We start from the raw sequence: 27,071 nt of genomic DNA, 5'->3' as shown, positions 1-27,071 counted from the left end.
AGGTGCAATAATAATATAAGTGAAAGGCTTTACTTGATACTAAATTCCATCATAGATATATCTAAGATTAATAAAAAATGAGGCTATTTATTGTTTAACCGTTCACTAATTAGGTTTTATATAATTACACAAATAGGAAGTTATCTGGAATACAAAGTACGCGACACAGGTTGTTTTTCTCGGAATGAAGTCTGAAGGTCGCATTTGTCTGTCACTGTTGTCGTATTTCTAAGAGCTAGCGCGCACGAGCAACTTTGTCTCCGCAACTATTTTGTCTCTCCCATCAATTTGTATGGGGAGTTGCGTCGCTACGTGCGCGCACTTTCATACTAGCCCATGGGTGGAGAGACAAAATAGTTGCGGAGACGAAATAGTTGCGGAGACAAAGTTGCTCGTGCGCGCACTGTCTAAGCAAATTCCTCGCGAATTACGTAAGTTGGTATATCCTCATTAGTAATAGATACAACCATAAAAACACAACGCTATCAATTTTAAAAATAGCTTTTTACATCTTTTACATAAATCGTATTTCATATTAAAATATATTATGTACGGCATAGTTTAGAACTTAGGTAATTACATAACACAAAGTTTTCGTTTCTTTTTCTTTATATTTTAATGAGAAGTTCCTATAATTAAAATTTCAAAGATTTGTAAAAGAACACCCCGCTTGGTACCTTCAATCACCTTTCACTATGAAACTTGCATAATGCGTGAATGCAATTGTTCTTGGCCTAGATTCAGAAGATATGTAACAGTGATGCATTTACATCCATTATTATTTATTATTCTGGTTGTACGAACCGTTTTGTACAAATCATATTTTATAATTTTATCACGACTTCATTAAGGGTCCGAATAAGAGACAAAGGAAAGTTTTAATGAGTCTCCATGGAAACTTAATATAGCACTTTGAATCGACTTTCATCCGAATTAAGTTTGTAAATATCACAGTTCATACGAAAATGGCTGAGCCGATATTAGAGTTGGCAGTCGGACGTGCCGCAGTCACAAATATCACTGGGCCACTAATACAAGCAACATTTAGGCCTCAGGGAATAAGAGCCCACAAGGAGTTGACACTGTTTCAATAAGTATTTCTGTTACGCAAAAACATGCCGTTATAACAGTAATATCAACTCGTTTCACAGTAACATAAATTATAGTTTTAGTAGGTATTTATTTAAAAAAAAATATGATTATTTCACATTTTCTATACAAATGTAACGGCTCGATCCGAGGCCTTATGTTAGATAATAATCTTGAGTTGAAGAAGCGTTCCAAGAAGCTTTCGTTCTTGCTTCTCGTCATATTATATTCGAGTAGTCTAGTATATTAAAATATAACTTGACAAGTATTTTTTTAGAATTGTCAAGCCTTTTATAACATAAGGAGATCTCAAGAAAAGGAAAGGTCAGTATTATCACGAAAGTAATCATCTCAGCTTTCTATATATCTGAAAACGACACCACTTACTGGAAAACCGCCAAAATAAATAAAATTTATTTACTTTTGGGCTTTGTAGAACGATGACCTTTGTCTATGATGAAAGACCGTAAAATGGTGATAAAATATGGATACCTAATTCATTTTATGCACATATTTTATGCGTCTACACTACAAATATTAATATTTAATTAGAATAATGTATCACTATCACTACATAGTATAAAACAAAGTCGCTTTCCCTGTCCCTATGTCCCTATGTCCCTTTGTACGCTTAAATCTTTGAAACTACGCAACGGATTTTGATGCGGTTTTTTTTAATAGATAGAGTGATTCAAGAGGAAGGTTTATATGTATAATAACATCCATTAAATAGTGGAGAAGTACTGTTATTTTTGAGGTTTCTAATGTGATGTCGTAAAAAATTACATTGTTTCCGCTTATATTGCAAACGCAGGCTGAACCCTACGAGTTTTATCAAAGTAATGTACTAAGTATTATACACATTGAAAAGGTCTACAGAAAAGTCCGCGATGGTATATGTCTATCTCTTATGGATAACCCACAATAACATTTTTTTGTCATTTACTTTTTACGACAAATAATAGCTAATTTTCGAAGCGATTTTCACCAATACAGCATTAATCCTTAACCAATTAAATACCTTGAATACATTGTTCATTTAATATAGATCTATATGGCACTTTACACCGTATGATTTAAGTGAATATTTTCGAAGATATTACAGATTTAAAAATTGCGGGACGTAGCGTTTGCGGCGGTACCGGCCGGCCGGCCGCTATGTTTTTATATACAACGTTCACAGTTTTTCTGTAGTGTATTTAGTATCAGCATTGCACCCGTGCGAAGCCGGGGCGGGTCGCTAGTTTTTTAATAAATGTAAAAACTGATAGAAAAATAATGCCCATCCTTATACATAGTTGATGGGACTCGGAGCGATCAGTTTAAAAATGGGTAGGTAGGTATTATTTATAGATTGGCTTACATTGTCCAGGCCATTAGACGATGGGATGTCGCTAACCGCATGATAATGACGAATCTATTGTTAGCCTCGTGTGTGACAGTAAATTGTTATCTTTTTATACTACATAGCTATTATGTGACAAAAATACACCTATAGTTGTGCCCATTAAAACGTAATGGTCAAAGGTTTTAAAAAGCTGTAAGTCGAAATGTGAAGTTCCTTTTCCTTTGTGCTAAGGAGCAATCTGCATGTTGCATTTAGGTTAAGGCATGTAGGTCAACCTTTCTTAACATTAGCTAAACAATTTTTTCATTCTTGCAAAGAAATCTATCTTGTCTATAAATCTCTTTAAATTACAACACGGAACCCGTCACTAGTAAACCAGAGAATTATTTTATTAAAATTGTTATAATTTCGCAAAAATTATTTTATTGGGTAAAACGTTAATTACTAACAATCCTTATTATTTCGCAATATTGTTTGAATGAAAAGTGTAATGTTTCCCAACATTACTGATGTTGATTCCAATGTATAAAGACAATAGAGGGAAAATAATGCCGTTGTTTCGTGTACGTCAGCAAAATACCTAACACACACATCCGTCTAGTTTATAAATGCAAAACAACACATTACCTAGATCTCTCTCAATGCACTGGACACGTTTGATATACCGCGCTTCACTCTAGCTATCTAAAATATTTCTTTTTACCGTTGCAGTTTAGCTTAATGATTTTTTATTTATTTTATTGTTTACTATTGGCCAACTTGCAACGAGCAATTAATCGTTATGTTAAAATTAGATAGTCCGTAGTACCTATATGGATAGAAATTTTTATCAAAATGAAATCGTTCTATGTTAATTTATTTTATAGAAACAGAGCACAATCGAAAGACTTTGCGAAATTGAAACTTAGCCCGGGGAAAGTGAATTAATAGGGGAAAGTATTTAAGGATTCTTGATCACGCTCGTTTTACGACACCTATCGCTTCAATGCCAGACGAAACCTTACAATTTACTTTCATTTATTCAGTGTTTTAATTGCCGGTAGAAAATTACTTCATCTTGCATCTTATTAGTTATCTTCATCTTATCTTCATGAGGAGATAGGTCAAGGGGTCGTAGATAGTTGAGAAAATCAATTTTAAGAGGCTTTTGTCCTCAAGCAAGTACTTCACACGCTCCTTGAATTCTTGTTAGGTTTGACTTTCATTTGCCAATATACCTAATAAGGAATTGCACTAAGAAGCTATATTTGCAGTTTGATTGTATGATTGTCCGTCGTTCAAAAGATCTTAATATAGATTTATGATCTGTTCCGACGACGGTGATGAGTTGAAATTTGCTGCGCTTTTCTGCTTCTCTATACTTCTTTTAAAGAGTAAGGGAATGCAACAACACGATAAGATACAACATTACTCAGTTATTCCAAACATTTAAACTATGTATTCAATGCCAATTGTTCTTCATCAAGTGGTCCAGTGATTTGTGTCGATAAGGGTGCACTCACACACATCAGTCACCGTCAAGTCACCGATGACTGATCGGTGACGGTTTGTGTACGTATCCACAAACACCAGTCACCGTCATGTTGTCCGTCAGTCACGTCGCCGGTTTGACTGAATCATTGAACACATACATCAGGTTAGTGAGTGATTAGACGTGTGTCACGCTAGAGAACATGTAGCAATTGACGGTAGCACGACGCTGACTGAACTGAGACGTGACGGCACCGGGTGAGTGGGGATAAAAGTATGATACATGTATGGAAAGATTATTTGACGTGCCTGACCGGGGACGTCACTGATAGATTTCGTGCCGGCGACTGTCGTGTGGGAACAGAGTCATACTAGAACTATTGATACATATTTTTTTTTAATCCTGTCCGGTGACGTGCCGTGACGGTGACTGATGTGTGTGAGTGCACCCTAATGGAGTCAAATTGAAAATTACACCGACAATTGTCCAATTGAACGTAATGTAAAATATAACTTGTTTTAGCAAGGCAGGGACAAGAGTAATTTATCAAGCGCTTATACAAATCTTAAAACAATTTTGCGTGTCATTGTGCTTTAACTTGGGAAAAAATTCAGAATTAATTAAAATTAAACAAGCCTGGCACTGCTTGCAGCAAGCTTGAAGTGTCTGAGATATTGTTATATCTCAGACACTTCAAGCTTGCAGCAAGCAAGTCATCCTTTAATATGTGTTTTCTATGTTGTTTATAATAAGTCGTCTGGAAAGGAATCAGAAGGGTGCTCTATGCGCTATAATAACTAATTTGAAACTTTATTATTTACTACTAAAGTGTGTAATTGCATACTTCGTACACTATTTATTTAACAAGCGTGGCGTTCTTCATTTGCATATAATTTGATCCGGACCATTAATTTTGATTGAGATATTTATTTATATAATCTATAGAGTCTCAGTCTCTATGATTCCATCAAACAACAAATTGCGACAATAAAACATTTAAATCATGGAAAGTGTGACCAGCGCTTGTGATGTAATTTCAATCCCTCGGACAGAATGTAATGACGGATGTGGCTCACAATCGAGTTACGGCAATCGCTACTGAAACTAACATTGATTCGAAATGCTAGGATTTACGGCCTTTATTTTATTACAATTATTTTTAGGCATATTTGTCGACTGTTGCCCTTTCAAATGACTTGGCTTGAACGTTTTTGTTGTTTTTCATAAATTGAAACTTGAGTGGCACATGACACTTAAATAACAGTATAGTTTTAGAACCTTTTGTTTATTCTGTATACTATTAAAAGAAAAACTTTGAATACTAAATTATTTTTTTATTTAAACATGATTTTAAATAAGTATTAAATTCTTTGAAATGAAATGTCTCTAAACATATTGAATTTGTGGTTGTTTTAGAATATAATATTTTGGAACAGGTGTTGCAAATGGATAGGTCTTAAATCTAAATATATCTGTGGGATTCTCTTAACATCAACAACTTTAACGTTTTATTTATAACCACATTTTATCCATTAGGCGACCGATATATACGGAAGACTGCACTATATTAAACAAAAAATAATAAACATTTCCACAGCCCGATTGAATATCATGTCTAGACAAGGTGAAGCTTTTGATCCGAACTTCACGTTTATGGATTGATATATTATTATATGATAGTATTCACGGTTTCCAGAAGTTTTCCTCAGCTTTGATCTTTATGCTTAAACATTTTAATCGAAATAAGAAAATGATATTTCTTAAGAAGTAGACCTACGTGCATCCAGCATTCAGTACTTCCATATAATTAATCGTAAATGAGCTTTCTGACGTGGCTTTTGCATTTTAATTCAGTCATCCGTTGAATAATACGTGTGCAATAATACCGTGGGATATAAAATAGACTTTCAGTATAGTGATAGTTAAATATCGAAGTAACGCCTTCACTTTTATAGTGAAAGGCGTTATTTCAACGCGATTGCTAAAATTACTTTTAAGTACATCAAAGCTCGAATAAAAATGCTGTACTTATATTGAATATTTCATGCCTTACTCAGTAAAATTTGCTGTTTTGATCTTTAGTTTTATAGTTAAAACGAAACACAAAATAGGAACTAACTATCTAAAGATACTACTCGTACTTGTATGTCACATTACCATAATCTCTAGCAAACAATTTGGTTAAATGCCTTATGCGTCCTCTTTTCACTCTATATCTAGAAGATGGATTTCTAATTGACATACCCCGTTCAAATAGAAATTGTAAAGGCACCTGTTATCGACGTAAGTAAAAACCAGTCTAGACAGCCTTAATAAATATAGTACTCTTGTAGGCTCCTGTCTGATAATATAAAGGGTGTAGTGAGCGCATCAATGTATCACCCCTTACTTATTATAAATGTATTGTTATAAATACACTTATTCATTATAATTATTATAACTAAAATATCGTTTTAATTTTTTTCCTAAATTGCTCATAGATTTCGTTGTACAAACATTCAGTGTTATTTGAAAATGCGCTTCAAGATTAGGTACATATTATTTAATGAGCTGCTAGTTTAGTAAACAAATAGGTCTGTAATGGTTATTATTTTATCGTCTAGACGAGGAAGACCGGTAGCGCTCCCAGCTCCCTTGGGGGAATAGGTTGCCGACCGCAAATTATGTTGGAACGTCGTCAGACCGTAGCCGCGGGATTTGAGACTACTATCTAATGTGTGTTTTGTCCAAGACGATATTATGTTCATCCAACCATTGGTCCTATCTGTATTTAATCGCTACAATACATGTATTATCTTTAAATTTGCTTTGTTATGACAAAACTTGATTCATGAAAAACATTTCAAATTTAAACCGACGAACTTTCTCAAGTTAATAATAGGAAATTGTTTGATTGTACAATAGACTTGTATGCAAATGGCTCGGAAGTATATTAATGTTATTGGAATAAATTTTAACAAACTTAGCGAACAAAATAGAATGAGCTAAATTGTTTGTAGACTTTTCATGTATCTCAGGAATAGGTATTTTAAAGGAGAAAAGCTTGTCTGCCATAAACTGCTGTGGCAGTGTTCGTAATTATTTTCAGCTGGGCTCACTTTTGTTCGAGCTAGTGAATATGATATTTTCTTTGTACCTTTGCTATTGTATTCGCTGATGTTCAGCTGAAAATCTGTTCGTCCTACTTCTTTAGTTTTATATTGTGACGGAGAATTTAAGTGGCACCATTATATTCTTGAGAATTCAATCGTAATCAATTGAATTTTCTGAGCAATAATACGTGAACGTGTCTAATTTAGTTTTTATTTTTTAAATGAAATTGAAGGTGACCTTTAAAATATTTATTTTATTTTTCGTTTATCTATACTCACTCCAATTTAGATATTATTTTTTACAAATTCACCCATGTATTATTTGTTTGTAAGACTCATAAAAAAGTCATATTATTTTTTATGCACAATTGAAAATATGCTGAACACTGTTCTCCTTCTTTCTAGCAACTTAAAGATGAACTCGGCGAAGTGGTTGCAGAATTGGAGGGTCTCGACGGCCAGGAGGAGTGCAAGCAAAACAGTAAGGCCAAACAGATGAGCATAGGCAGGAAAAAATTCAATATGGATCCCAAAAAAGGTAACTATTTCAATCAGACACTATATATCAGACTAAATAGGTACCTACATGTGTTTTGAGCTGATGAGTCTATTCAAGGGAGTTGCACTTTTTTAATTACCATTGTTATTTGATAAATTACCCATAATAAAAGATGTCTAGACGGAGTTTCCTAAATGTAAAATTAATTCGGTTCAAACGATTTGTTAGCTGTCAGTTACAGAAAGAAATCTCAATGAATTGCCTCAAAGAAAGTATTTAGAATGAGCGTGGAGGGAGGAAGAAGCGTGGATCTTAACAGATAGATATTTAGTCATTCATTTTTTTTTCACGAACAGTATATTACGCAATTTGCTATGTCGAAAGGAAATAAGTTTTGGGATACATACTGCAAGGCAAGTGCTACGGTGATAAATAGCGGTCATTGTTACAAAGCAATTCCTAATGTAACGAGTGATATAGTTAAATGCAGTTCACTTGAACAAATAAGGATAAATAGCTTAAAATACGAATATTAATGATCCACAATTGAATAATTTACATAACTAAACTTCAATGTTACGTAATAAGCATAGAAATTATTCGTGCGAACGTTTTAGAAACTACAAGGTATAAGCGTTTCAGGTTAGGTTTCCTTAATTATTTATGAGTTTGTTTTAGTTGGTAGGTAAGCGAATGATATCTCTTTGTTGCGTAATGGCTTTAATCAATTGGAGTAAGGGATTGCGCAAGCATGATCACTGTATCTTACTGAATAGTTGTGGATTAGACAGTGAATAGAATTACTCGTTATAATCAGAAAATAATATGTATTTTAACTGGCATATGTCAGCATTTACGAAGCACAGGTGTGTTGTTCCCACGACGGGCTTGAAAGACCGCATTGTTGACATAGACGGCAATACCAGTCGTTTATGCATTTTTACATTCATCCACCTGCCATATGTGTGATGATTTATGAAACACTGTGTTGCTAAACACTGTTCAAATAACAAAGTGTGTACGTAAAAGGATAAACGGAAAGTGTGTTGACATTAAAAGTATACCTTGTTTATCTTTATAAATTATTTGACGTGCAACTTGCATTGTTAAAGAAAGAATAGCAATTTAAGTAATGTTATTGCCGTTTGCACAATTTCCATAGAAGGTGTAATTATTTACCCTACATTATGGTCAATCGGCTTTAATTTTCTTCGCAATTAATTAACTTGGGTCATTTAAATTGCGCGCGTGCATGAATACTTATAGAGAAATTAACACGTTCGCGGACAGTACTGGTTTACAGGTTGCAGCTACTGAGACACTACTTTTTTTCATACATTGCCCAGGGGCGTAGTGTTACAACACATGGTTAAAAAACCATATGATATGACAGAACGGATATAGGCGTAAACGTCGTAAGTACTCAGCGTCAGATTCATAGTCACCATCATCAGCAAATGGGTATGGACTCGATTCAGGGGTAGACGCTGCATCAAGCAGGTCTTGAAGACGTTTTTGTTCTTTTTCGAACGAGTCTCGAGACGCCATTTGCAAAAATATTCGTTACAAATTTAGTTCAACAAAATCGTGTTCACAACAAACAATAGCAACATAAATTTGTTGTTTACATAAGCAACTAGACTTGAATTAGTACATCCAGCATGAGTAAAACAATTAAATTACGTTGGAAACAAAATACTCAATTTCTAAACAACAATTCACACGCGGCACGCGGGATCACCGCAGCGGCGCAGTACTCGACTAACCGTATGCAAACATGACGCCCACGGGCGTAGTGTGCGCGGGGAGAGGGGTAAAAAAATATGAATGTATGCGTGGAAGTACCTTCCTTTGACGAATTTTTGTAAATAATGCAGTGACAGTACAAAAGTCGTAATTATACCTGTGATGACAGTACAACATGCCGTTCTTTATGATAGTATGAAAAATCGCTCGTCGTTTGGCGTACTGATTTTATGCAAGTAAAAACTGATACGTCGACAGACGTACTGTCGTATCACTTTTAGCTGTCTAGACGCCTGTGGTCGTTACTGTCCGCGAACGTGTTAAGGGCATTAAAATCATTACCTATTTACATGGCGTTTTTCTATTACAGTTACTTAGGTTTAATTAGAAACAAGTAGTATAATTACTGAAGTTAAACGGTTTTATATGTATACAGAAGTAACGACGCAATTACAGATATAATTCCCTCCCATCGCAGTCACATTTATCATCGATAATATTGTGAACCAAGGCTAATAAAATCACAGCGTACTCAGAATGTGCAAGTTGGTTGCGCCAATTTATGCAGAATGACCGCTTCGCTAACAACGTTCTCTGTGTTCATCTTTTATGTTTTCATCCGTCTCGTCCCGCGATGTCCTTTTTTTGTCGGTGACAATTTATCATTCTGCTATTTTCAATTTTTCATGGTCTTAGACGTAATATAAAAAAGGCTTCAATTTATTTTTAGTTCAAAGATTCTTTTTTCAACGCTAACGATAAAATATATTTCTAGATACCTATCGTTCTCGGGGAATAAATGAGCCGCATCGTCAGCTTATATAAAGATTTTTTCGTGTAACTTGAGGCATTGGATTTCTCGGAATGTAAAGGCCTACGTTCTACTCTCACTGTGGGTGTTGGGTGAACGTATATGACGTCAGGGGTGAGCAATAAACCATGACGATTGTGACGTCATTTGGACAAGAGTAGCTATAAGTATAGTAGGTATTCAAGTCTTGCAAGTTGAAAGTTATTCGAATAAATGCTAACAAGTGATTGTCTTGAGAATCTACTTGAGGCTCGAATATAAACGCTCTCGTAAAGATTAAAATGGATTTTGGTATGAAGGCCTTTGGTGCTGAGTCAGGGAAATTAAATTTCTAGTGGAGCTTGATATAAAGCTAGTTTTAATACTGCATTCTTCAGTTATTGTTGCATTCCTGAGTTAAATTATGCGCACACGAATTTTTTGCAAATACTTGTAATCTATATACCTTCGATAAAAAAGTAAGTTAAACCATAAAAGTTGATCTCTGCTTTTATGATTAGGTTGTAATTTTTCTCAGAAAATTACTTCATACTTCGTTCATCCTTTCAGATTTGATCTTACATGAATTGGTAGTTAATATAGATTTCAAAAATGTGTATGTTATATTGAGTATGCATTCTAATTAACTAGAATGCTAAATAATAAAGACTAGATATACATCTCAAAGCCAGTTCATTTATTTGAATTCCTAACATCTTTTCAATTACGCTGGAGAGCCTAGCCACAGGCTACAGCGCTTTGACGAAGTAACCGTTCCTTTTCGGACGGACTGCATTACTGAAATACATTTTTGAAGCGGAACACCGAGTTTGTTTGCACAGATTTTTAATCTGCTAATGTATAATACGTGTACTACGATGGCCACTTGAAATACTGAATGGGGAACCATTTTGAAATTAAAGATATTACAACGAATTTGTTAATGCACTTTCGTAATTGTACTCAACGTTAATTAAATAATAATGTCGCAAAATCAAGAGAGAAATATTACTAAAGAATTCAGATAATTTGTCACAATACTTTTTTACGTAATTGTGTTAACTGCGCAATAAGCAGTTGAGGATGTTCCTTGAATCACCCGTACGGTTGTTGCAGGTATAGAGTATTTGTACGAGAACGGATTACTACAAAGGACACCGGAGGACGTAGCGCAATTCCTTCACAAAGGCGAGGGGCTGAGTAAAACCGCGATAGGCGATTACCTCGGCGAGCGCTCGGAATTCAATGAGGCGGTACTCAGAGCCTTCGTTGAACTTCACGACTTTACAGACTTGATACTCGTACAGGCGTTAAGGTAAGTTTCATTTCAAAGGAGTGCCTTTATCCAGTTTCGATTTATTTTGCTAGGTCTTCATTCAGCGCGTTTTTATCTTAATACAGATTGATTACATGGAAATCGCTTTGTAATGTGATCTTGTTTTGATTTATTACTCTCCCCTTGCCCTTTTTTTATAAAAGAAATTAAAGAGATTATTTTTTCTTGCGCTTTTTATTAACAATAAATGAAGCGAGTACATCAATTATCATTAAGTAAACGTTTTCAACTCTTCTTAATTTTAAAAGGAAACGTTAATGATATATTAATGTTGTTAAACCTACAAAAAGGATACGAGAATGGCTGCGGAAAAAAAATAACGCCGTATTAGGATTAACAACTACCTGCATTGCAGAAAGAAACGACGGAAAAAATAACCACTATTCCTGTAAAAAAACAACAATTGCCTGTGTATCTATCTGTTAGCTGCAGCCACGAGTTGCAATACAGTGAGCTTTTGTGGAGCTTTATTTTACACTGTCCATTATCTATTGTATATGTATTTTTTTTACCCTAATGAAACAGCTATACGTACCATACGATTTTGTAAATGATTATATTCATTATGGAATGTAATATGTAATTTTACAGATTCAATTGGAATTTAGGCAAAAATTTGGTTGTTGTAGATCTTATCCAAAAGGCTACATTATTTTACTAGAATCTACCCATTCGCATATTCCGAGTATTGTACACGGCTTCTCATATACCCACCCATCAACCCAGACTTCTCGCTGTTCCAGACAATTCCTCTGGAGTTTTCGATTGCCCGGCGAGGCGCAAAAGATCGACCGCATGATGGAGAGTTTCGCGCAACGGTACTGCCAACTGAACCCCGATATATTCACGAACGCGGACACGTGTTATGTGCTCAGCTTTGCGATAATAATGCTGAATACGTCCTTACATAACCCCAGTGTGAAGGACAAGCCGACGCCGGAACAGTTTGTGGCTATGAATCGAGGGATCAACAATGGTGGGGATCTGCCTCAGGAGTTGCTCTTGGTGAGTTTATTTGTGTATTATGATATTATGTTATTGTGTATTACAATCTTTCTCGCAAGTTTACAAATTGTCAAAAATTAGCCTCAGTTATGAGTCACATCCGCTAACAATTCTACGCATTATTTTTCGTCTATTATAATCTAACGGAGTTTACAATTTTACGGTGACAAATAGAGTATAGATAAGGCCATATATATGTCGTTGCCATATCGTAGATTTGCTCATTTCATGAAATGGCCAATTTAGTTCGGCCAGATCGTTAAATCGTCAACGTTTCACGATTTGGTCATCCACATTTGCCCAGATCGTCGATCTGTTATATGTATCGCTGTATATTTATCGCTGTGAATTCTAATTTTTATTAATAGATAAGTAGTTACGCGATTAGAAATAAAGGTTTATTTCATAACACTTATAGAGAAAAATACAATTACTTAATGATCTAAGTACAATACTATAGTTTAAACAAAGGATAATGGAGAAGTACATTATTTAAATTTTAAACCAACTCCTAAAGGTTAGAAGTAACAATTTTTGTCGTAGATTTTGTCCACTGATGAAACCGCGGGATACATCTAGTATTACTTATATTATTAATTTTAATTGGCACTAATTTAAAGCTAAATGATGATATTATTACTTATTTAACGTTTGTTATTTAACAAGGAAAACGCTAGGAAGGATAAATAATCCCATTTTAATTATACTGATAAGTCAATTACCAGTAAACAATATTTTGACGAAACTGTAGATACTATTTATGGCCAACGGCGATATTCCAATTAAATTTATCTTACTATATTTCCGCCCGCGTTTTCAAAGAAAAACCCGCATAGTTACCGTTCCTCTTGGATTTCCGCGATAAAAATGTTTTATTCTGGGTCTTCAGCTCACATTGTCTCATACCACATTGTAATCGGTAACACCCATCCATCCATCCTCACAAACTTTAAGCTTTTCTGTTTATGCAAAGCAAATATTATAAATTATAATAAATTTTAAGCTATTGCATAGTTTTTATCTCAGACTGAGCGCGGCGACCGAATGTAAAAATTCCGTAACGAAAAAACCTAACACCCCCTACTCCAACCGGCACAGCGATGCGATGCTATGCAATAGCTTTACCGGGGCAGTCCTCGAGTTCCACACGTATTTTTTTATACTATTTACCTATACCTATGTGTTATTCATCGAAATAAAATGCTGTTATATATCTTTATTTATTTTGTATCATTGTATTCCATTCATCAAAGCCTAAATTAGTTCAGCTAAAAGGTAACACAACATTCATTGACAGGGCGGTACAAAGTTCGCCGGGACAGCTAGTTCTTAAATAAATTATATTAAAGAAAACTGACGGTTAAACTAAAATTAAAACAAATTAAACCGTCTATACTTTGGCTTTACTCTCCTACTTAAAGTGCTGATGGATAGAAAGGGTGTCTTTCGCGTTAATGCGTAGAGATTATGTCGTTATCCCTGAAGTGGTTAGTGGTAATGAACATAGAAATTAGAGTTGTGATTGAATTGATTAACTCTTAATTACAAATTTATACTCAAACAAAAATTAAGTTAAGATGATATACAAATAAAGTCTAATTTTCTTGTTCGGTGATGCTAGAAATTAGAATGATGTGTATTTCTAGGTAAGATAACGCTATGTTACTATGGTCTTGTAAGACTAGTTATCACTTGGCTGTCACCTTCACAAATTAGAACATTTCTTATGGTTGACACATATATTCATCGGAGAAGGCTGTAAGGCTTGCAAATGTATGAAATAACTGAAACTAAACTTTGGGAAACTAGCTTCCTACATGCGTGTTTCCTTGCGTGTAAATTAGGAATGCAAAGGAACTTCCGTGCATAATATAGGCCTTATTTCACAAATGTTAAGTTTCATTTTAGCAAACGCTATAGAGTATATTCTATTGAAATTCATTTAATAGGTTTAGTACATTGTGGTAACAGATAGAGACAAGGTACAGTCTATCGGGACTATAAATTATTTGAATTGATAATAATTAATAAATAGGATCGCAAAATATTGATCACTTATGTAAAATAATTGAATTAATGTGTACGAACCTTTACGTTTAGTACATAGAACACATTTGTCTATGACAAGGTAACCTTGTAAAATAAAAAGTTCATACGTTATAAATGTAATTATAAATGATAAAAAATATATTTGAAACAGAATCCATAATACTAAAGTTATTAATAACATAATATTATTATAATAGCTTTAAAATAATTTTAATTTACTATTATCGCTAATGAACTTCATTAAATAGTTTCGTATCAAAGTTTCAACGGTCCACTTATAATTTAACAAATGTGTACAGTTAACGTAATGCAAATGTAGGCTACATTAGTATTAGTCCTTGTTAGTTTATAAAATTAACCTAGTTTGCTTTACCGTTGTAATAGCAATGGTATTTCAAAATTCTTCAGGCGTGCTTCGAAAGGCATTTAGCTAGCAGCCTGCCTCGGCTTTGCTCTGTTTAACAATAATTCACCTATATAAAAAATTCAAGACGACAAAAAATTTCCATGACTATAATTAACATTATATTTACCTAATTTCTGTCATTTAATTATATTGCTATAATAATATCTTTAATATCTAAATTCTAAACCATCGATGGATTAACGTAAAATAGCTAAAGCGCCTAAACGTCTGGTTGTGTCTGAATAAAATTCTATCCTATAAAGGGCAACCATACAAGTGAAACCGCGGGCTTAAACTAGTACAATAATATTACTACAATATTAATTGAGACGTATGTGTGTACAATAATAATTGATACCAAGCAAAGTTTGTAGTTGATACGTTGCGTATTTAATCAATATTCATTTGCATTCAGGATATAGAATAAGCACGTATTATTTCTGACAGTCGATTTATCTAGTTGTTAACATTGAATTCGAAGGTTAGTGTTTGTTGTTTTAATAAATTAGGTTTTTTTTTTATAATTTGGAACTGAATAATTTATCATTTGCTTTAAATATACGAAAATACTCTGTTTTTTGAGTACCTACGCAAGATATCACCGATATTAAAGTAATGATTAAGGTAAAGAATAAATAAATCGCAAAATAATTAAATTAGTAATTCATTTACAGAGAGATTACACACACATAATCTAGGCATAATAACGGAATTACATGTGTGTAGATAAATTGGATGCTATGCCTATAGTTTTTAATTAATATTTATTTTTTATGTATTTTGAAGGGAAAATCTACTTTTGGAGATTCTCTTGCAGTGTAATTGAATTCTGAATTCTTTCAATGCATTTAGACATAATTTGTTAAGTACTATGAGCATTAGTAAAAAATATTTAGCTTAATTACCTGTAATAAGAACATGGTCAGATCTGAGTAATAGTATTTTATAATCACCGTTAGCTAGCATTTCCTTTGCTCGGATTAACGCAATAAAACTATGTAGGTTAGCTATTAGTTTATTTCTTCTATTAACCACCAGTACATTAGCGTCATGACATCACGTTTCTACATGAAAAATTAATACGTACTAGGTTCTAATGTAAAATTGTCACGATTCTGGTTGTGTTGGGCTGTTCATTTGTTTACATAATAATGAAATACCTGGTATATTGTCTGCAATTAAACAGTAAGTGCTTCCTAGAATATTATAATGCATCTTTGTATGTAACTATACAAAGTGTCTGCGATATAATCGATGCAATTAATTGTTAGTATAAGTATCTACATTAATCTAGAAGCCGTGCGATAGCCATGATATATTGAGAGATACAGTAATTTTAAATCGTTTTTCATCAATTTATCTTATCATATCAACAAATTTTTGGAAATGTATGCGTATAGATTGGTTGAGTAAAAGATAAAAGGCTTTACAACAGTTTGCGTCATAACACGGACCGCTAGGCGCTATCTTCACTCCTTCAAACTGTATACAAACAATCCGATAGCTTAAAAATGTTCATTCATTATATTATGTCATGATTTTCCAAATTGATTCCAATCAATCATTAATTAGACACATTTAGAAAATTGTTATCATTCACGAAGTAATTATGCCCGACCTTGTTTACTCAACAGCCATCCTAACCTCAAATGACGTAAATGAGACACTATAAAGTAAATTAAGCGATAGTTGATGTCAATATAATGCCCTCTTATCGGCGCCAAGTGACGACCGATAAACGTGTCATGATATTTGACAAGCCAGTTGAGTCAGTAGCGATGTGGTGCACGATAGTAATTTATTGTTTTCAATTATTCTCCACGCTACCTAAATTTGTTTTCTAGTGCGATTAACACTCGATGTACGGCACACGTGTTTAATATGTAAGTGAACCTCATTACTCGATAAATGCATTATGCAGTGATTGTTGGCTCGTTTTTACGGTTTATTTTTGCATTAATTCGCTCGTATGAAAATTGATAATTATTATGCACGTGCGCATAAACAAAGATATTGGGTCATTTGTGATATATTGATAATTGCTTCCTTTTAACTGGTTTATTGTTTATTTTAAAATATTGCAAATTAAATGCAAATGATAAAATAACGTTCATTTGTATTAATAAAATACATGCTCATTATGTATGTAATGAAATGCCTTTATTAATGTGCCTTTATTTAATTTCCAGTCCTTATACGAGTCTATAAAGACGGAGCCGTTCAAGATTCCCGAGGACGACGGTAATGATCTCATGCATACCTTCTTCAACCCGGACAAGGAGGGGTGGCTGTGGAAACAGGGTGGAAGGTATATAAATTATAAACATTAATATTTTTTACTTTTAAGTCTATACTTTATAGTACAAATAATGTATATAAAATCTCTATAATGCCCCTCCATAATATGGACAACAACAAAGTAAGGTCTGTGAAAGATTGACCAATAGGTATCATGAAATTACGATTTGTAAGAACCCATTTATTTTCCAAAACAGATTTTAATCATCTTTATTGGATAAACCATAATAAAGACTAAATAGTTTGCAGTAATGCGTTGTATATTTTTGTTGAATTCAATTGCCGTCTTGTCTATATTTTGTTTACTCTGCAGTATCGCATCCCCTTAAAAGTTTCTATTGAATTTTGGAATAACTATGTGTTTCTAATAGGAGCTTGTATTCCCAGACACTGTTTGTACAAACATTTTTGAGTTTAGAACAAATGTTTGTTTTGTATAATATTATGATCATTGCCGCACATGATATTATCTTATGAATTTTATTTGCATATTTATCAGTCAAATATTTTATAAGTCGCTAATTACATATGAATTATGTTTTTTCGCGAATCTACGTACACATTTATGGTATTTACGTTGAGATAAAATTGTTTTTCGGAATTGTTGATTTAATAATTCTGTTTAATCGAGATTACGTAACCAGTTTATTATTATTATTGTTATATCAAACCAAAAGCTTAAGTTTCATTGTAAATACGCTCTTATTATCAGTAAAATATACATTAGTTTAAAAGAAATTGTTATGAATTTATCAGTGCCTATTATTTGTTGGCCCCACATAGGTATTGATAGCCTACTTGTAGTACATTAAACTGGATTAACTGAAGTAGTACAATATCTTAGTCAAATATCAACCACTTTGTAGAATAAAGTCAATATTTAAGCGTTGGCTAATACCATTAAATTATTCCTTGAAGTACGAGGATGGTTCTTATGTAGAGAAAACGTAAATATGTACCACGGGCGAAGCCGGGGCGGACCGCTAGTATATGATAAATATTTAGGTCTTGCTCAAGCTCTTTATATTATAAACAACAATTAATATTTTTCTCTTACATAGAAATAGCTGAGAATTTATGAATGTATAAGACTTTTTCTTGCCTAAATATGCAATGTTAAAAATTTTTGTTATCAGAATATGTTGTAACTTGTAAGTTATTCATAATAATGTTAAAAATTATATAAATACTAGCGGTCCGCCCCGGCTTCGCCCGTGGTACATATGAAAAATAGATGTTGGCCGATTCTCAGACTTACCCGATATGCACAGAAAATTTCATGAGAATCGGTCCACCCGTTTCGGAGGAGTATGCAGACTAACATTGTGACACGAGAATTTTATATATAAGATTAATATAAACTATGTTTGTGTTTCAGATACAAATCATGGAAGAGAAGATGGTTCATTTTGAACGACAACTGCCTCTACTACTTCGAATACACAACGGATAAGGAGCCAAGGGGAATCATTCCATTAGAAAATATATCTGTGAGTATTTTTTTATATTATAACTAGCTGTCCGCCCCGGCTTCGCCCGTGGTACATATTTACGTTTTCTCTAAATAAGAACCATCCTCGTACTTCAAGGAATATAATAAAAAAAGAATTATCGAAATCGGTTCAGCCGTTCTCGAGTTATGCGCTTACCAACACATTTTGCGATTCATTTTTATATTATAGATGAATCAATTTTAAGTATACAAACTTCGGACATATAATTTTGCGGTCGTATTTTTTGTTAGCTTACGCAATTATTCAGTTGTTTATTTTAAAATTATAGTTTTATAGTATAATTTGAAAAGATACTCATCAACAACGAACAGATAAAAATATAGACGGACGGGTTTTATTATATTTTTATGTATAAAAAACCTCAGGCAGTATTCTGTAGTATTCTGCCTTAAATTTATAAGTTTTAATAAATACATATATTTTACAGGCGTAAATGTCACCGATATTTGTAAGATTTTAATAAAAATAACACCGTTAATTTTAATTCCTTTTATGTCTTATTTAACAAGCGTAAACCTTATTTTTGTCACGGGCTATAAAATCGTAACGATGTCATAAATTGCACTTTTTATTATCAATAGCAATGCATATCGTAATCCCCCTTTAATATTATCTCGTGGTAGGCGTGTGCTCTGATAACATTCATGCGATGATCACACAAGTAACGTATGGAAATGTGGTGATATAATTTAGACGGTAAACAATGATCATAAGGGTGCTTTTCCACCAATAGTAGCGCTTCAAACGCTAAACGCTTCAAACTAAATTAAGCGATATGATTGGTTATTTACACACACATTCCTTGCTACATATCCTCGCACATTATTGGTGGACAAGCATCCTTAGTGTAATAAAAGTATTTAACAGTATATGCGATATGTGTTGTTTGGTGGTAGATTTCTGTACTATAGTAAGTTTTGGGTGTGTTTTTTGTGATAGGATTAAGGTATGTTTCAAAAAAATTATACCATTCAGAGTAAAAGTTTTTGAAGTTGCATCTTTCTATTTTACCATGCTTTCAACGCAGGTTATTGTATTCATAATTACAAGAAAAACTTGCAAACACATAACGAACCATACATAATATCTACGGTAAGATGGATCATAAAGATCAATTTAGTACCACATGGGTATCAAATTGGTTCACGACAATTTGTACGCTATAAACTTTCTATATTATGTTAGTTACGCTTTCGAGGCAATTATTTTTTATATTCCTTTTTATTTGTTTTGTTTCTTGAACTGATCCAATCTGAATTCCACTAATAAATTTAATACTATTAAAATTTTTACTTATTAATATCTGTGGGTGATCGAAATGAGCCGTGGGGAATGTTAATTGGGTATACAAAATTACTCTTAACTTTATATGCCATATTAAATTTTATAATTAAAATATTTATGTTTATTTTATGGTTTATTTAAGCTTCGAAAGTGAAAGTTAAAGCTGTTAATGACTTTATATTTAATGAACAATCAATTTTTATTAAACCCGTAAATCCATGATCATAAAGCGTACGTGACGTACCTAGTACTATTGCTACATTTGATTTGAATAACAGTTCAAATTTAACTTTAATTTGTTTCTCGGAAACTCATAATTGTATTATATCCACAATGGATTATGTTTTAATTATATAATAACACTGCAGGCCGTCGACCGTGTTTAGTTTTCCGTCTATAGTTCGTGCAACTAATTGTTATGATTATGAATATATAATAAGACGGATATGTGACATACCAACATGTGACGGTACCACACAACACATTCTCTAGTTCCCTATTTGCAGTGTGTAAATAAACATACAAGGTCTTATAAAATACACATTTTGTATTCAATATTAGATGCGAGTGTAACGAAATGCCTATGGGATTCTCGTGTAATGCCACTATCTCTTTCTTTGTTATAAATAAGAATGTAAATGTCAGTTTATTCGAAAAAAAAAAGACATTTACAGCTTATTGTTCGCCGCATTAAAGATTCGGCTATTATTATTTATTAGTAACATCAGTATACTTCTGCATTATGGTGTTATACAGTATTACACTCGAATTTGTTTATTATAGTAATAATGAACATAATATGTGTCTGAACAGGTGAATGTGTTATAGTATCCATCGTGCTTATCAATATGGATAGATATAATGTAACATTACAGATTGTAACTATATCACCAGTTTTTATGCCATATCCATGCCCTAACCAATAAAAATATTAAATAGGACAGTATTACACAAATCGACCTAGTCCCACAGTAAGCTCAATTAAGGCTTGTGTTGTGGGTACTAGGCGACGATAAAATATATAATATTTAATAAATACATAGATAATAACACCCAGACCCAAGAACAAATAATTGAGTTCATCACACAAATATTTGCCCTGACCGGGGATCGAACCCGGGACCGTCAGCTCAGTAGGCAGTTACTTTACCACTGCGCCAACCGCGTCGTCAAATTAATTAATAATAATATTTGCAGGTCCGTCCAGCGAGCGATCGGCAGCGGCCGCACTGCCTGGAGCTGTACGCGAGCGGCGGCGCCGACCTCATCAAGGCGTGCAAGACTGACTCCGAGGGGAAGGTCGTCGAGGGGAAACATACTGTGTACAGGTGGGTAATATATATATAATAAAAACCAGATATCCGCTCGACATAATCAACTATATTATAAAATGTTTCTGTTAAGGCAAAAAAGGGGCAATAGGGCAGAATAACGGCTGTTAGAGCAGCTAGTAACTAATAATCTAGTCTAGATAAAATTTAGTTTGAAATTTTAACATGGTTGAAATTGACGGGATCATATCATTAGATCAGTCGGCAAGCGTAATGTTTGTATTATAGAATAATTTAAATAATAAACGTGTTGCTTTCTTGTGATGTCACGAAAAAAAAGAGAATTAAGAGTTAGATAATTAAACGGTAAACGGTAATAAAAGTGGAATTGTAGATTTGAATAGTCCAGACAATTGACCTTGAAAATGTATATCGAACAATATAATATCCTCCAAGTTATTTTAGAATAAAATTATCAAAATATGTAATGTAGATCATTCACCTCGAAGCGCAAGGAAACAACAGGAGGAAACGCACAAATTCGTCATAACTCCAAACACGATAATAATGTTTAATTTATTTTATTCTCTCCTCTGAAAATCAGTGCAGCAATACGTTTTAAATAATGGTTGCTGCTTTGCTGACGGGGAGTCCTTTTTGCCTCCATTGCTATCTTTTTTTTTCTGTTTTGTGTATTATATTACTAAGAGTTACATGGTGGCAAATAAAATTCTTTCTATTTCTATATTTCTATTCCAGAATGTCAGCAGCAACGGCGGAGGAGCGGGACGAGTGGATCGAGTGCTTGCGGCGCTCCATCAGCCACAACCCGTTCTACGACATGCTCGCGCAGCGCAAGAAGAAGGCGCAGCACAGTGTGCACTCGGCCCACTAGCACAGTGTGTACCGGACTGTACGGGTGAAGTGTTGAGTGAACACACGGTATAGTGTGTACTGTAAGGTACTCACTGTGGAAAGTACTGATTACCATCAGCAATTCGTGTGTACCGGGCTTTTCATATAGTGAGCTGTGAATCCACGGTCCAGTATAGTGTGTGCTGGCTGTAAAGCAAGAATGTACTGATTACCATCAAGCAACTAGTATTCAGTGTGTACCGGTCTTTGAGCTGTGAACACACGGTCGGGCGCGCTCTGGTTGCTGTAAAGCGTGAACTCACTGTGCTATCTATGTGGCGAGCATACTAATTAACATCAAGCAATGCATAAATGTGCAGTGTCCTGTCTTTACCATAATGTCATCTAATGCTGTGAACTCACGATAAAGTGTTTGCTGCTTTTAAAGGCAAGAGCTATTTCCAATGTAACCAGTGTTGTATCATCACTATCAAGATATGTGGTAGTATACTCTACAGGACAACACAGTGTGTACTGATCTTTACTGGTGGACATAATATTATGCTGTGGATATACGAATACGATTCATGCTTGTTTGTTCAAACTACAAAAACATTTCAAGTTCACAATGCAACAGCGTCATATTTACATGCTAGAAAGAAGAAATGGTACAAAGAGTTCGCTCACGTAAGCAGTGTGTAATGGACATTATTTATATAGTTGAATAAAAAATTATTAGATTCAGAAAATGGGTTCGTAAATGGTGGCAGTGTATTGTATGGGCGATATTAAGGTGATAACTCATTGATAAATAAATTATCTTAAGCGTAATGCTAAATATGCATATCGCTTACGCCACAAATTAGAGTTATCCAGTAAGAAGGAAGTGTTAAGCAACTCATTTGGTTAAAGAGATTCATTAGCCATATTAATATGATATTGTCAAAAGAAGGGATAAATGTTCTAATGCAGTGAAGACATCAAGGTGGAAAAAAGTAATGCGTAATTTTTTTCGTGGGCAATACAGTTTTGTTTCCTTTAAATAGATATTCCAATGAAATAGCAATTACAGATTGATCAGTTTGTACTTCTTAGTGGTAATAAAGGCACTAAAACATTTGTTTATTTAGATAAATAAACAAAACTCAATATTCAAGACAATATTAATTGAAACTGAAGTTTTTATATCATGAAGTAATCCAATAGATAAGAGATTTTTTGCAATCATTGCAATAGTTCTTTGATAGAATAAGTAAAAAAAGAATGATAATATATGGTTATTAGTGAAACCATTATTTTACACTTTACAGAATATCATTAATAAAAACAGTGTCTTAAATTTGAAGTAATAATTTAATTTTCGAAATAAGTCGATGTATATTTCATTAATTATTATTATTGTGTATGTATCAGTGTCTTTGTGATTGTAATATTTGATTTAAGATTTATTTTTAGTTTTATTATATTTTATAGCAATGAAAGATTATTTTATGTTTTCGTAGATTATATAGTATTGTAGTCGTCCACATTGAATGCAATGAATTATTGTGAAATGTGATAAATAACAATGTGACTGTTAAACATTGTTCTGTATATATATTGAGTAATTATGGTTAGTAATGTCCATGTAAATAACGAAAGCAAGACTGAAAGCGTACATACATTGCTTTTTAATGGTTCGCGTTATAAAGCTGGGAAACAAGAATAAAAACGTATATTTTTATATAAATTAGACACGCTTTAAAAAAAACTAATAAATTAAATATAGTGCAAAATGATTTCTTCTTGGTAATAAAAATAATGATGAAAGGTTAGTGAATAGTGATGTTGGCTATAATAATTATAAATGTATTATCTATTGTTAGGAAATATATATTGTTCATTGAAATGGTTGCGGTTATAAAATATTTCTAAACAATGGTAAAACATTCGCAATCCATAAATTGAGAATTACGCGTTTATTTATTTCTATATTTTATCTTTATTATTATTCTGACACTATAATACGACCATATTTAGACTGACCGGTTGGCGTGGTTGGTAGTGACCATGTCTTCCAAGCCAGAGGTCGTGGGTTCGATTCCCACCCGGGGCAAATATTTGTGTGATGAACATATATTTGCTTTGTGTCTGTCTAATTATCTATATACGTATTTATTTAAAATTATATATCTATGTTTATCAGCCATCTGGTTTCCATAACACAAGCGAAAGATTAGTATGGGAACAGATCGTGTCGTGTGTGAAAATCGTCCTGAAATATTTATATTTTATTTATTTATTATTTATTCTATAACTAATCCAATTACTTCCAAACGCAAAAACATCTTTGCTTTCTTATTTTCTAAGAACATACCATTATTGCGGTTATATAGAATGAATTGCGTGTGGAATTTATAATGATATTTTTATTTCCCAGCTTTATATCTGAGGAGAGTACAATGCCATTTTGAATTATTGCTGATCGCAATGAGTGTAGTGTTAATTGCTTCTCGTTACCTCGACAATAACTTTTATCAGAAATGCTGCCAAATTGGCCTAATTATGTATTACGTTATGATCAGTTATAACCGATCTTTTACATAATATACTTTCTATACACTGTTATGTTGCTTTATGTATTCAAATTACAAATACATAAGTAACAGAACGTTTTTAACTGAAGTAAATACTGTTTATTGCTCTTTCTCTGGTTGAAACCCGTTTCTCAATAACAATCTTTACTATAGAAGTTTTCAAATCATTTACAATATTTATCTTCAAATGTTACAAATAGCTTTTCTGTATTTGGTCTGTATTTTAAGGTTCTTATTATATTATGTTCTAGGTCGGCACCACAATAGAATAATACAATCGTTTTATCACAAAATGACTGTCTTGTTACAACAATAACAAACAACTTTGATATTTAACCATTTATATTATACATATTTTATAAGGTTTTACCTACGGTATAAATGTTTCATAGTATTGAAGGCAAAAAATATGCAAGTTAATAAAATGTTTTAACAAGCGTCTTTTTTTGTGGAAACGATTCTTTAACAATTAATTGGAAATCGTCATTTTAATAATTCGTGTGATTATATTCACGTTAATAAAATGGACGTTTGGAATGACTTGAATTCGGTAGTTTTTGCTGTTGATTTCCTCTATCTATATATTATACGCATATAGCAAATATAGCAATGTACATTTAAATTATGGTTGGTTATTCATTTATATGTAAAGTTTGTACGTGTATATTGAATTGTAGAATATTGTTTACCACAATACCTGTACTATTGTATATCTGTATTCTGTATGTAAATGGAAAATAACTGACGTTTTTTAATAAATATCTGTATTTATAGCCATTATTTAATCACTCACGTTTACGAGCAGTCGATATACATGTAGTTATTATTTATGCAACGTGCTTTGTAATTTTGATGCGCGTCTACTCAAGGTGAAACATTACTATTCTAGAAGTTACGAAATGTTGCGCAAAATAACAGTTTTTAATTAATAATAATAATAATTTGCTAATATAAATCGTTGATTTAATGAATTACTCACTCGTATGATTGAATATAGGTGTAAATATCGTATTTATATAGGATTGAACACTTTTATACAGCAGTAAGTGATTATATTATGATGTATTACGCCTTCAATTCATTTGATTCGGTCTGTTAGTTCAATGCAATTACAATGTTATCATATTTATACGCTGATTCAGAGATAAATTATTAAGTAATTACAATTAATTCGCTTTCTATTAAATGCTATATGAGTTAAAGATCTCTTGAATTTAGTCACCGAGGGGTTTTGAGCGCATAAACGTGTTATAGTAAAAAATTTGGAATAAAAGTATGCATTTTTTATTAAAACGTGTGGAATCCTATATGAAATACCTAGTATGTTGTGTGTTTTAACATAATCGTATTTAGGGAATGGTGCCTAACGATCTGTTAATTAGTATTAAAGCTGTGTAAATTCGCAATCGGTTAATTTATCTCAATTGTAATGATTTATATATGACAATGGATACATGCATAATAATTATTGTGATGTAAATAATTTTGTAAGAAAAGAAATACATTATTATCTTTATTGTTTTGTTTTTCTTTCAACAACTCCCAGCGCTTGATTTTGATTTACATGCAATTGTTTGTCGTTTTGGACAATTACTATTACATACGTAGTATATTATTATTAGTCTGTGCTATTACGTTATAAATATAGAGATTAAGGGACTTGGCTTGAGATTCTGCATACTATTAAGTAGTTAACTATCATGAGAACCTTATAATGTAACAAATTTAAATACGCGCGTATTATATACGATTGTTGAAATATTGCGAATCAAACCAAAGATAGATAAAAAGCTATAGATTATTTTGAGCTGAACATTATCACTTCACACCACTGCAACTCGTCAATGAAAACATCGTGAAGAAACAGAATAATAAAAATATTCATGTTATATAACATCTACAAACCCGAGGTAGATGCTGGCCAAAAAGCTCAGAAGCTGTCCTAACGGTAGAAAAAAGGTGGTGGAATTAATTTATATAACTTGTAGTGGGACATGATAACATTTAAATTCGATTTTGTAATAAATCTTATAACATGTTACCGAATCCCCTACGTAATGGGTACAAGCAAATTGATGCTGATGTTATTCATTTGTTTCTTGTTAAAATAAATGAATATTGATACTCATGCGCTATCACTGCGTTACTATGTTACTTACTACGTAGTAATAATACATGAATGTGCGCTATCGATTTTAATGCGAATTACTTAACTAAGTAAGCCGGTGCATGTATTTTAGAAATTGAATGTCGAATTTTATCTCAACGGCCATAAAACTAAATAAAATGGGTAAGTGTGTTAGTAACTCGGCCGAATTCGTTTATTTTCAAGCGGCTACGCTGCGCTGTCCGAGCGTGAAGTTTGTTGGCTTCCTTTTCCGTCGGTGAAACGCTCTTGCGTAAATGCTTCTGAAATAATATACTGGAACACTGCATCGATGT

General features: G+C 33.0%; 1 protein-coding gene across 4 annotated transcripts in view; it reads left to right on the top strand.

Moving 5' to 3' along the window:
* The window catches only part of step (cytohesin steppke), a 45,503-nt gene extending 19,358 nt beyond the window's left edge, over positions 1-26,145 (top strand). For all 4 annotated transcript variants that reach the window (XM_089698304.1, XM_089698302.1, XM_089698303.1 and 1 more), the window contains 7 exons: positions 7,406-7,538; positions 11,152-11,350; positions 12,115-12,376; positions 17,021-17,139; positions 18,508-18,619; positions 21,125-21,255; positions 21,958-26,145. In XM_089698304.1, the coding sequence (XP_089554430.1) occupies positions 7,406-7,538; positions 11,152-11,350; positions 12,115-12,376; positions 17,021-17,139; positions 18,508-18,619; positions 21,125-21,255; positions 21,958-22,093 (1,092 nt within the window). In that variant the 3' untranslated portion in view covers positions 22,094-26,145. The remainder of the gene's footprint in view (positions 1-7,405; positions 7,539-11,151; positions 11,351-12,114; positions 12,377-17,020; positions 17,140-18,507; positions 18,620-21,124; positions 21,256-21,957) is intronic.
* Positions 26,146-27,071: the final 926 nt, after the last annotated feature.

The sequence above is a fragment of the Colias philodice genome, chromosome 8 (assembly GCF_061535455.1).
Source record: "Colias philodice isolate Cphi_HAF_F1 chromosome 8, ilColPhil1 Martin Lab GWU primary, whole genome shotgun sequence".
NCBI classification, from domain to species: Eukaryota; Metazoa; Arthropoda; class Insecta; order Lepidoptera; family Pieridae; genus Colias; species Colias philodice.
This window is presented reverse-complemented; position numbering and strand designations above follow the sequence as displayed.